This window comes from Gadus morhua, chromosome 23, assembly GCF_902167405.1.
Source record: "Gadus morhua chromosome 23, gadMor3.0, whole genome shotgun sequence".
Taxonomy (NCBI): Eukaryota; Metazoa; Chordata; class Actinopteri; order Gadiformes; family Gadidae; genus Gadus; species Gadus morhua.
Window position 1 is genome coordinate 22228103 of NC_044070.1, and position 12757 is coordinate 22240859.

At 46.3% G+C, this 12757-nt stretch overlaps 1 protein-coding gene across 1 annotated transcript in view; it reads right to left on the bottom strand.

Annotated features, from left to right (window-relative positions):
- Positions 1-1542: 1542 nt before the first annotated feature.
- Positions 1543-12757, bottom strand: part of LOC115537459 (cadherin-12) — a gene marked incomplete in the record, with an annotated part of 113537 nt that continues 102322 nt past the window's right edge. The window contains 3 exon segments of the mRNA XM_030349411.1: positions 1543-2947; positions 7387-7638; positions 9764-9884. Coding sequence (XP_030205271.1) covers positions 2397-2947; positions 7387-7638; positions 9764-9884 — 924 coding nt within the window.

Sequence of the window (12757 nt, forward strand, 5' to 3'; positions counted from 1 at the left end):
CGGAGGTCCCCTGTTGGTGAAGGTGTTACGACGCCAAAGTCCACTGTTGGATAGTTAGGCGAGTACACACACACACACACACACACACACACACACACACACACACACACACACACACACACACACACACACACACACACACACACACACACACACACACACACACACACCTCAGGTGACTTCCATTCATCTATCCATCCATGCACCCAACCCGCCCATACACTCACAAACAAGGACTTGTTGCTGCTTGTTTTGTTGTTGTGGTGGCTGTGCTCATGACTGGAGTGCTGCGTCTGTCTGTTGGAATGAAGGCGAGAGAGGGGAAGAGCTGGAGAGAGGGGGGGGGGGGGGGGAGAAAGAGGGATAGAGAGAAAGAGAGGGACATAGTGGGAGAAAGAGGGAGAAAGACAAAGTAAGTGCCAAGCGAGAGAGAGACAGAGGGAAAAAGAGAGGAAGAGCTGGAGAGAGCGAAGAGAAGAAAGAGATAGTGAGACATAGAGAAAGAGGGAGAGAGACATAGAACGTGCCAGAGAGACACAGAGGGAGACAGAGAGGGAGGTAGAGAGAGTGAAAGACAGAGAGAAAGACGGAGGATAAGATACAGGGGGAATAATAAAGGAATTGAGTGAGAAACCGATCAAGGGACAGTGAGAGAAAAAAGAGGTAACCACTCCAAATCCATGGGCAGATTCATTGCAAGGGTTGTCTCTGCTGAGTCACAGTTACCTCTGTCCTCATATAGATCTTGCATCAGGTAATCACCGGTACACAGAAGGTAGCACCGACCTGAGAGACCTAAAATCACCATTCAAAACAGAATCGCGAGAAGCCCATTGCTTGCCAAAAGTGTCTTATTTTTTCCTTATTTCTTACTTTTCACTGTCACATTTTGCCAATGGTGCACATCAGGAACAATCCCTCTTCTTTCTTTGTGGGACTATCTATCTTTCAGACGTCTGCTAATGGTACTGGGAGATTTCCTTCTTGAGCTAGAGTTTCAGAAATGTAGCATTCAAACTTGGGAGGAAAACTGTAGATGGATGCAGGCGATAGTACGACCCATTTCCGGAGAAAGAGCCAACAAAAACTAGTTTCTGAGGCCTACGATTGGATTATAACCTTCTACAATTTCTTTATCTAACCATTTTGTAATATCCCCAATTTCTTATAGAATTCTGTAATCTAGACCGTTCTCTATTCTCTGGTTCAATTTGGGGAAGTCTTCAAAAAGAAGATAAGTATGTGCTGTTACAAAATTGTTCCATAATGATTCAATAATAGGAAGCTGTATTTATTTGAAACTAGGTTGATATCCTGCATGCAGTCTTTTTTGTTACATAGGAAGATTATATTACAAATTCCTAACCCCTATACTTAGCTTACTCCTTAACCTTAGCTAAACGTATCCCAACCTACCCCTTAACTTTATCATTATCTTTTAAATACACTAACTTTAAGAATCAAATAATGAGAAAATAAATACTTGAATACTTGAAAGGAACGCTGGGTGATGGAGACATTAAACACTCTTCTTTTGTCCAAGTGTTGTTTATTTTAAGAAAAAAAACGGTGTTTATTACATGACAGAACTGCTTTATTAAGCCCTAAATCATCTTTTTACAAGCCTAGTACAACTCTATTCACACGGCCCGACTACCACAATCGTCCATTTTGATGTGGGCCCCGATTAATTACAAAATCCTCAAGTGTCTGCAAAACCAATCGTGATAATAAAAAAAAAGAAAAGACAGTTTGATGATGTCGAGATAAATAGATAAATACACAAAAACATTGGAATCAAACTGGCCGATCCGCCAATAAATAATCAGAACAATAAATAACATTCAGAAAATCTTTGGCCAATGACAGGCCGTTTCCCATCGCCCTGCTACCCCTGCGACGAGATAGCATTTTTCTCGCTCGTGACCAATCAGAGACTCAGAATCAGCTTCCGTTGAATGGGTTCTGAGAAACTCTATCGGATATGTGGTGTGGAATAGTAAATAAGAGAACAATTATATCGAGGCACTTTGAGAGGATGTCATAGGAAATGGTCGCATTTCCTGCGCTTTTCGTTTTTTTTTGTTCCCCCGGTGGTGAAAATTGGAAGCGTTACGCAACCCTCAGACATCCAAAGTATTCAAATGGCTGAATCAATCGGTGAACGTGTAGCTGTTTTCATGTTCCTTTTTTGTTTTGTTCAACAATGTCCGGATTGAGCACATAATAGAAAAAAAACGAGATGACGACTTAAATAGAAAAGGTTAACCACTTAAATACAAATAAGGAGACGGGAACCAAGAGCAAAACAAAAAAAAATGCTTGACGAACCAAAACAAACGAAAACCTTTAGATTCTCCTATCGGTCCACAGTCTCTGATCGGCCGGTCGCCGAATCAATGAGAGTCCTCCGCCGTGGCAGTGTCCGACTGAGACCGAGACTCCGACGACTTCTCCCCGAAAATGCCGGCCAGCGTCTTAAAGCGGGGCCCCCAGTCGTCCAGGTAGTCGTAGTCCTCCTCCAGCCCCCCGGGGGCCGCCGGAGAGCCGATGGAGCTCAGCGACTCGGCCACCGAGCCGTCGCCCTCGTACGCGTAGGTGACCAGCGAGTCGTAGGGCGGCGCCGCGTTGTCCACGTCGTGGTCCTCCAGCCGCCGGTGGATGAAGTCGCGGATGTCGGCGCTGTCCTGGGACACGGGGGCGGGCCCCGGACGCGGCACCGGGCACCGGCCGCGGGGCTCCAGGGGCTTGATGTCGCGGCGGCGGAACAGGTTGTCCTTGACGACCTTGGGGTTGCGCAGCGTCCCCATGTCGAAGGCGTGCGTGTCCTCCTCGCCGCCGCCTTCGTCGTCGTAGTGGATCACGTTGTCCCGGATGTCCTCCTTGGACGACATGAGCGTCTCCTTCTCCTTCTGCCGGCGCAACCCCACGTACAGGACCACGATGACTGAGAGGGGGGGGGGGGACACACCAGTTAGCATGGTAGCATAGCTTGGCCTGGGCGATATGGCTGAAAGACGTATCACGATATAACTCGATCATATTGATCGATATCGATAACTATTGATAATTGTAATGACCTAAAAAGACTAGGAACTACCATGCTGGATTTAAACACTTCTGTTTAACACTCCATATGACCTTCCACTGTTCTTTGCTGATAAATACTCTAATGTCGATACAACAATGAAAAACACTCAAATATTTTAAATAAGTATGGAACCGTGTTCGTGTAACAAACCCAGCTGCTAGATTCGGTGCTCCAGTCTCTTATCGATATATATTGAACATGTTTTATAATGATATTGATCAAAAGTCTATCACGAGACGATAATTTATTGTTTCATTGCCCAGGCCTAGGCATAGCGCTTTTCTCAAATGTCAGCATGATACGTGTTAGTGTGATGGCAATCAGTGTGACACATGTTAGTAGAGGGTATTTTAGCATGTCAAATGTTAGCATGATACGTGTTAGTGTGACACATGTTAGCCAAGGGTACTTCGTATTTGCAATGTTAGAATGGTATGTTAGTATGACACATGTTAGCAGAGGGGATTTTACAATATAAAATATTAGCATACTGCATTGTAACATGATACAATTAAACATCTGAAAATGACGCATGTTAGAATAATACAGGGGAGCAAACTAGCTTGAAACATGCAAGACATATGACACAAAACACATCCCACAACCTCCTCACTCACTCCCTGTGAGCACAGAGATCACAAAAGTAACATTAAAGCGCCTTAAATACAACCTGAAGTTTGACATTCTTTCTTTCCAAGACAAACTGGTTGTTTAAGGCAGGACCGGGTGTCGGGCGGATCGAGGAGAGTGGTGCATCGATCACCTGAGATTTGATTAGCGATAGTGTAGGTACTCAGAGTACACCACGGTATTATTAATCATGCCACAGTCCTATAAGACTTGGTGACACCATCAAAAACCCTTAAAGATCCCATATTACACCACCAAGTGTGAGTGTGATTAGCCGTTACACGCCGTTTTGAAAATCTGCCTCTTCTGACATCACAAGTGGGTGGTGTCCAACCCCACTTGGGGTGTCCAACCCCAAGTGGGGTTGGACACACTCAGCAACGTTTGCTACAGTCAGTCCACTGGGTAGGCTGGTAGACTGCTCTATCAAGCACACATGTAGGTGGACACAAGCCTGCTTGTGTTGTCACTAAACCACAGGAAGAGGCAGATTTTCCAAACGGCTTGTGATGGCTAATCATACTCACAGCTGGTGGTATAATATGGGGCCTTTAAGCTAAACCAATTTCTGTTACGTTTGACTGTCTCGAGTTCGAGTGGCTTTGCCCTACAAAGTGGGAATTAGCAGTAGACGTGCATTGCCTCACACACACTAAGGGAACGCACAGAGCCCTCTGGAAATGGTGTTCGTAGATTTGGATATTGTACGCTAGCTTTGCAGTGGAATGGCAATGAACCGGCCGATTCGCGGAGTCAACTGGGAAAATGATCATTCCACTGTCGCGCTCCATGACTCCACATTAGTCTGCCTCTCTCTCTCTCTCTCCCACTCTCCCACACACTCTCTCTGTCTTACTGTCTGTTCCCCTTAAGTTATATCAGTGTTACAGCAAAAATATACAATGTGTTTTATATAAAGGCATCTGGGATAGAAGGAAATAGGCTGCATAATGTAGATATTACTCAGTTGGAATGAGTCAATAAATACACTTAAATGAGGCACACACACAGTACGCACACACATACAAATAAAATGGTTTAAGTAGGTCTCCTCTCCCCCTCTTTCTCTCTCTCTCTATCTCTTCCTCTCTACTAGTATTCGTTGACATCTTTCTTCCCAACCAACTGACACTTCTGGTTGTAGTGTGCTAGCTCCCCCTAGTGGTATTTATGAGTACTGACACATAACAGAGCTTCTCTATCTCACGTGTAACCTCACTTAAAACCGGTTATTTCGCAGGTCGGTAAAAGAATAAATAAAACAAAGTTCAAGATGCTGTTGGGGTTCCCTCATGAGAGGCGTATAGACGTACAGGTTTTCCCGAACGAATGGGGCATTTAATCTATATAATTGCGTGTTGGTTTCCTCCACAAAAACATTGCCATGCATTTTATTTTTCACATTTGCATTCACTATGTTGTATGATTCTTGGAAACAGATGTGATTCCTAAGTGTTACATTTTTCAGAGTTTGCATTTGCGGAATCAAATCAAACAATAACAACCACTATACTAAACAGTCTGTAAACCACAACTACTGCTAACCTAGCACAGGTGGTCAGAGTTCCTCAATGGCCACAGGTTATTCCAAAGTGCTCACAAAGGTCAGCGCCACCCATTGACCTACGCGGTAAAACGAGCGCCATTTTTTAACAACCTCTCACACACATCATTTACAAAACGAAACCATAAAGCCATATTTACTTCCTCCCGCTATGCAGATGAGTTACAGCGGGGGAGGGTTTTTTACGACTCTGACCTTGAGAGGGAAAAGTTAAAGCCTTAAGTTCTTCGGGGGTTGGGGGGGGGGTGGTGTCGAAGGACCCTGGAACAGGGCCCTGGTTTATAGAGCTCATCAGTGAGGGGTGAGAGAGTGAGTCCCTCCCTCTAATCGGGCCCTCCCCTATCGCCCTCCCGGGCTCGTAGGGTACAGTCATAAACCGCCACACCTGCAGAGGGACATGTTCCAGCCGATACTGTAGACATTTTTGTATGAGGCTTGGGAAATAGATTTTAATGTTTGGTTTAAGTACGAGGAAGGTACTATGACGATGGAATGGATTAAAAAATGCCGTAGAACCTTATCCCTGTGTCTTTAGAACTGTGTCTTTTTGGTCATGTCTCCCAATCTCCTCAAGTATGATTACATTTCATGATGGCTTTGTAGACTAATTCAGTTTCTTGTCGTAGGTCATGAGGGGACTGTCCACCACGCCGACCCCCCCTTGATCATTTAATCAGATGACTCCCCCTTTGGTTGAACCAACTTGAGGACATAAAAGATCTGACTGTTCCAAAGTTCACCAGAATATGCTAATAGTTTTAACTGGAGCCAGGAAATGGAATATAAGACCGAATCAGGCATCCATTGGTTGAATTATAAATAGTTCTTTACGTAACTTTTTATGTAACCTTAGAAAACATGTTTCACTAAACCCACAGACAATTTATGTATCAGAGTTCTTCTGACTATTTTGATTGAATTCTTGAAATGAAGAAAACATTCTCAATCTAGGAAATAATATTTATATATATCCCCGAAAAAAATCTTTGAATAAGACTATTACATCGCCCCTTGCCAGTCCATAGAAAAGCTCTTGACAAGATACTGCTGAAAGCCAGCTGGATTTGCTCATCATAATATATACTCTTTCCATCCAAAGTTGTTTGGGTACTTAGTAAACATATTACTTCTAAATATTTCTACTTTGAATTCATGAATCAAAAAATCTATTTGACGTTGGTTCCCAGGTGCTTTCTTAAACTCAAGGTAACCTAATATATAACGTACAGTATATTTACATTCACTCATCCCCTCCGGCTCTTGATATATATATATATGTTTTTTATATTCTTATTCCTTGCTGTGTTCCTGCTACGTCCATCACTGCACTAACAGGCAAAAGTATGAACAGAAACGATTAAGGGAATCAAGGTGAACCGGAGCGGAAGAGACAGCAGATATGGGGTGGTGTGGACCAGGACCAGTGTTGCCAAAAAAATCACAATAAGTCGTTATCGGTTCCTCTGAAAAGTCGCTAGAACACGCTAGTTTGCGTAATGACGTCAATTGTGACATAACCACGCTTCATTTGCATACGTCGTCCCGTCGGTTCTCTGAAAAGTCGGCAGAACTTGCTGGTTTGTGTGATGACGTCATTCGTGACGTAACCACGCCTCATTTGCCTTCAAGGGTTAAGAAAGGGCGACGAAGGAGGAACTTGTCGGAAACATGAAAGCAGCAAGCGCAAGGGATTGGGAAAGGGAGGGAACTGGAGATGAGGGAGAGAGATAGAGAGAGCTGTGTGAAGCACAGAGACTAGGGATAACACGGAAAAAAAGAAGTCGCCAGACACACGAAAAAGTCACCAGATTTGCCGTCAGACGCTAGATGAGTTTTTCAGTCGCCGGAGTTGGTCAAAGGTCGCAGAATTTTGACGCACAGGTTTATAGCGCGTACTATATAGGCTCAGTCCTGAACACAGCAACCCGGGTTAGATGGGCCGTGGTCATTTACTGCATGTCCTCCCCTCTATCTCCCATACCTTCCTCTCTATCTTTCTCTATAATAAAGCATAGAAAATGCAAAAATAAATAAAATAAAACCCCCGGAAAAAAAATTTCCCGCTAAATCTAACGACAAAGCCGCCAAATTGGCGTCTCACCTAGCAGGATGACGATGCACAGGAGGATGGCGATGAGGGCGCCCGTGCTCAGGCCCACCGGCAGGAAGATGGCCTCCGCGCTGCACGTCAGCAACGACCCGTCCGACTCGCACCCGCACACGCGGATGGTCAGCGTGCCCGTGCTGGTCTTGGACGGGTAGCCGTTGTCCTCGATCACCACGGGCAGGAAGAAGATCTCCTGGGCGCGCCGCCGGAAGCCGCTCCTCTTGGTCACGATTCCCGCCGTGTTGTCTGAGGAGGAAAGGGAACGGAATGGGATCGTTTTTTGAGTTGATTTATTTTGGATCATTAATGAGCGGTTGGCATATGGTTCAGAAAGTAGCGCGGGTTGGCCGGTAACCGGAAGGTTGCTAGGGTCGATCCCCGGCTCCCCCCAGAGCGTCGAGGTGTCACTGAGCGAGACGCCTCACCCTAGACTCCGACGAGCTGGCTGACGCCGCCGTCGGTGTGTAAAAGTGTGCATTAATGGAAGAACGTTGTAAAGCGCTTTGAGTGGCCACCGATCAGTAAAGTGCAATATAAAAGCAGTCCATTTAACATCTACCATTGAAACAAAATAAACGCAAGCTATTAAACAAGGTCAGCCTCTGAAAATAAACGTGGCGACTTCTGTCGAGTCCGCCCTAAAGAACGCTAGTTTAAAGAAGAAGCCTGCCTAATGGGCCGAGTGCTTTCAGCGGCAGAAGGAACTTACAGCCTTCCACGGAATCCATCGTGTTCTGACGAAATAAAATAAGAAAATAGGATTCTTCTCTGTCTCTGGCCGTCGCCTGAACCGCCCGCCTGGAGGTGGGCATTCAGCGGGTTCAAGCTGTTTAATGTCTGATAACCCAGTGCGTTTGATATCCAATCCTCCGTGAATGTGGCTCCGCTGAATGTGATCAGAAACGGCAATGCATGAAGGACTATCAAAGACTGCAAATGCTATCAAAGCCTTCGCCATCTCCATACTTGTGAAACCTGAAAGAGCTCCGCCGTGGCAAATCACTCCTGAAAGCAGCCAGCCATACTTTTTTCCAATTCACCTTGTTAACCCTTTGAACAGTTGCCATCGCTTGTGATTTCAATATCTCATCTTTTAGGGGAAGTAACTTTACAGATACGCCAGCGGCAGAGGGCACAGGGAAGGGGGTGTTGGTGGGGAAGCCGGGGGGGAGAGGGGGAACTGGGGATGTGGGGGACGGACGGACGGACGACAGGGATGATATTTCTCCCAGCTAGAAACAAACGCAGGAGGGAAAGGAGACGCGGTAAAGGTGTGTTCTTGAGGTGGGCAATTCAAATCAAGGTCGACAACGCGTTTGACGCTGAGCGAAGCTGTCATGGCCGACTTGTCCGGACTCTTGTCTGGACTGTTGCCAAGCCGGCGTGACCCCCCCCCCCCCCCTCCCCCCCCACACCTGTCAGGTAGGGTTTGTTCCGTCGTCAAAACCCCCGCGCCAACTTTTCTTGACAGGAGGTCACGCGTTTTAGCGCGCCTCGCATGTTAGTGTGTGGGCGGGAGGCGGAGTTGTTGTTTTCACTCTCTCTCTCTCTCTCTCTCTCTCTCTCTCTCTCTCTCTCTCTCTCTCTACCGCTCTCTCTCTCTATCCCTCTCTCTCTCTCTATCTCTCTCCCTCTCTCCGTCTCTCGCTCTCTCTCTCTCTCTCTCTCTCCCTCTCTCCGTCTCTTGCTCTCTCTCTCTCTCTCTCTCTCCCCAGTGTTTACGGTGCTCGCCCGCCCCGTCCCTGTGTATCAGATCTAGTGAGAGTGTGTCCAAAGCCACCCCCCTGGGGGGGCTGGGCGGGGGAGGGCAGGTTGAGGCGGGGAGGCGCGAGGCAGCCTCGGAGGTCCAGGGGAGTTGGGTCTCGTCAGGGTCTCGGCTCCAAATGCATTCGGTCTCCCCCCCCTCCCCCCTAACCCCCCTCACCCACCCCACCCCCCCCCCCCCCCAGCTTAGCCTTCTGCACATGTCCCACTTACTTTGGACTGTTGCTCTGTTTATTTTTATATTTACTGACTTCAAAGAGACCAGACCAGTGCATCTTGGGAAATGTCTTCCTGAAACACCTTCTGTGGATTTCTCTAATTAGCTGAAGTGTAAGCACTTCTCATCTGTGTTTTGGTCTGGAAGTGGATGATGGTGATTTTTATTCATGCACAAATGCACACACACACATGCACACGCACACACATGCAGACACACACAAACAAACACACATGCACACACAGACACACAGAATAGCTCATTTAAAAACTGTAATGTCGACAACTTCCCCTTTGAAATCACTGCCAAACATCGAAACACTTTACACTTTTTTGCTTGAACTATCTTCAAAGTCTGTTTCAGGGGGAGAGACTTCTGTTCATCACTTACTTCCAAAGTCTCTGATGGTAAAGTTCTTGTTGCTCTTCAAATCATCTTTAGGGGATTTGAAGGAGAACGTCTGGCCAGCGTTGGGGAGGTCTTGATCTTTTGCGCTGAACATTTGGATAACCTGAAATCAAAAAAACAAAAAAAACTTTGTTGCAACCCATTCATTTAACAGCCTTTGGGCATTCTGATCGGTTATACTGAGATCGTATTTCTCTAGTTTTGCATAACACTGAATACTACAATAACATCTAAACGCACGCAGGAGGAGCACTTTGTTGATGCTCAGTATTCCTGCCACAAGGATTTCTAGTCAAATCATAATACCCTTAAGAGCGAGTCCATCAGCTTCAAAACAAACCCGTCGAAGACAAACCTCAAAGATAACATGAATACTTGTGTGAAAATTCCCTGCAATTCCCTCAAATAACGAATACGAAAACCTGGATAAACCTTCAAAAAGGCTTTAAACCCCTTCCTCAGGGCTGGATATGGGAACGTTGTTTCTGGTCTGCCAGATCATTTTACACACCTGTGGAAGGAGAGTGGGAACAACTGGGCCTTGTGCTGTTAACTGTATGTTTCTAATGGGGTGCTGTCTAGGCTCTCTAATTCAGGACCATTAGGATAGCACTGCTACGGGCAGGAAGGCTCCATCATTCGCCATTATCGTCGTTTAGATTAAGAAAATGGAGGTGCGATCTCGGGCGTTTAAATGGCGTTAGTGTTTGGTTATAATGGGGCGTGATGTAGTGTAATTTGGACCAAGGGAAATTCGATTGGACTCCAATCTTGAGGTATTCACAAAACAAACTAACAACCAAATCAAATCGATCATTTGGAAAAAGATCATCATTGGACCAAACCAAAAGAGAAAAGTATTACAGTAAATGACCAAGTAGGTGATTTAAAAATACAACACTATGGCTATGCTCCAAACGCTAATGAGCACAAACATGTAAAAAACTTTACAAACAGTTTCTTGGGAACACCAAATAGCAACTCAAAGAAACTTGATGCACAACTAACCTTCCAAAATACAAATAATTATGTATATGTACATAACACATCTACCGCGGAAAATGCATAACAGGCTATTCCCATTCCAGTTTTAGCTCCTCGGTCACAGCGCGCTAGCGGTGAGCGCAGTGCGGCGCTCCACTTCTGAAAGCCACTGAAGCTAACATGCTAGGGTCAGGTCCCCGCGCCTGAATAATGAAATGATAGAGAGAGGGAGCGGGCGGTGTGCCCGTTCTCCACGCCACACCACCACTGTTTTATTTAAACAGCGCCGTTTGAGGCCAGGCACCGCCACACACCGTTCCCCTCCCCCGATACCCCCGTCGTACACAAAGAACAAGTCAGTTGGTCTGTGTCTTCCTGCGCTCACTTCCTGGATATGGATCTGGCCGGTCTGGAGGGAGGAGGGCGAGCAGACACGGCTTGGGCGCGAGCTTCTGTTCAAATAATAAACGAGCGAAGGGGGCGAGCGAGTATGGTTGTGAGAAGTATGAGAGAGAGAGCAGGTGAGCACCAAGGGAGACACTCAGGCCTAGCTATTACAAGGAGGGGAGGGTGTGTGCGTGTGTGCGTGTATGTGTCGGGGAGGGGGGGGGGGGGGGGTGGTGATGGTGGTGTGTGGGGGAATGATGATGGTGGGGAGGGGGTAGTGTAGTGTTTTTCGTCCGCAAGCTGTGCACAACACCTGGCGATGTCACGCTGTTTGAGGAACAATCTAGCAAGGGATGGCAGGGGAGAGTCAGAGAGAGAGAGAGAGTGAGAGAGAGAGAGAGAGAGAGAGAGAGAGAGAGAGAGAGAGAGAGAGAGAGAGAGAGAGAGAGAGATGAGAAAAAGAAGAGATGGAATTCTTTGTGGAGAGTCAATTATATAAGAAAGGTAAGGAGGAGGATGGGGAGAAGAAAGAGTAGAAGAGAGTGGAGGATGGAAGGAGAGGAGAGGAAATGGACAGAACAGAATATAAGCATGCCAATGCTGCGGTCACTCTTCAGTTCACTAATCCCAGGACTCCAATAAATAACGTGAGCTTCACAGCATAATTGCCAAAGTCATATTTTAAAGTTCATCTTGTGTTTAGCGTAGAAAATGCCCAAGCCAAATAGCTGACTGAGGCAGATAGCAAGTATGAAATGTAAAAAGTACTCTGATTAGCTTAGGATATAGCCAATGAGGCAGAGTGAATCAGCAGAATCAGGAGAGTAGAGTTAGGTACGATATCACAATTTGGCCAAAGTCGGACTCATAGCAATTATGCTTTGAGGCTAACGATAAATAATTTCGGACTATTTTCCATCATCAGCGGCGCCTGTTTTAGAGACGTGGAGACGAACCCCCCCAGTAATAAGAAGACCACATTTTTTCCACAATGTCTTGCTTTTTAAAAAATGTATGATGACTATATGCTCTGTAAGGTGACCTTGGGTGTCTTGAAAGGCGCCTCTAAATTAAATGTATTATTATTATTATTATTATAACGGACCCGGCCACGATCAGTCCAGGAGCCCTCAGCAGCCGAGAAGAACCCTTAACAGGCAGCTGAGCAGGGGCAGAAGGGTGCTCGTGGCGGTCTGATTGACTGCCGAGAGAGGTCCTCACCCTGCCCTCCACTGCAACACTCACCGCATACAGATGCCAACTAATGCCCTGATTTACACGCAAAAGGTGGTTCGCAGAAACACACACAGGGCAGGGAAGAATCCACCCCCCGCCATTTCCTTTTAATATCTTTCTATCTGTCATCCGGAATGGGTTCGGCGCAGCAATAAGTAATGTGGGGGTGGTATGGTATGCTATCCTAACGGCACAAAAGTACTATAAGGTGCAAGGGCTTATGGGTGATTCTTCCATCGAATCCTGCCCCTGCTGTAGGCGTAGAAAAGATAAATCAGGTCATGGTTGAAATATGGCATCGCGCCTCGTTCGAAACATCTTCGGGCACGGACAACAAGTCCGCAGCCAGAACGGTGTCAGAGAAGATGG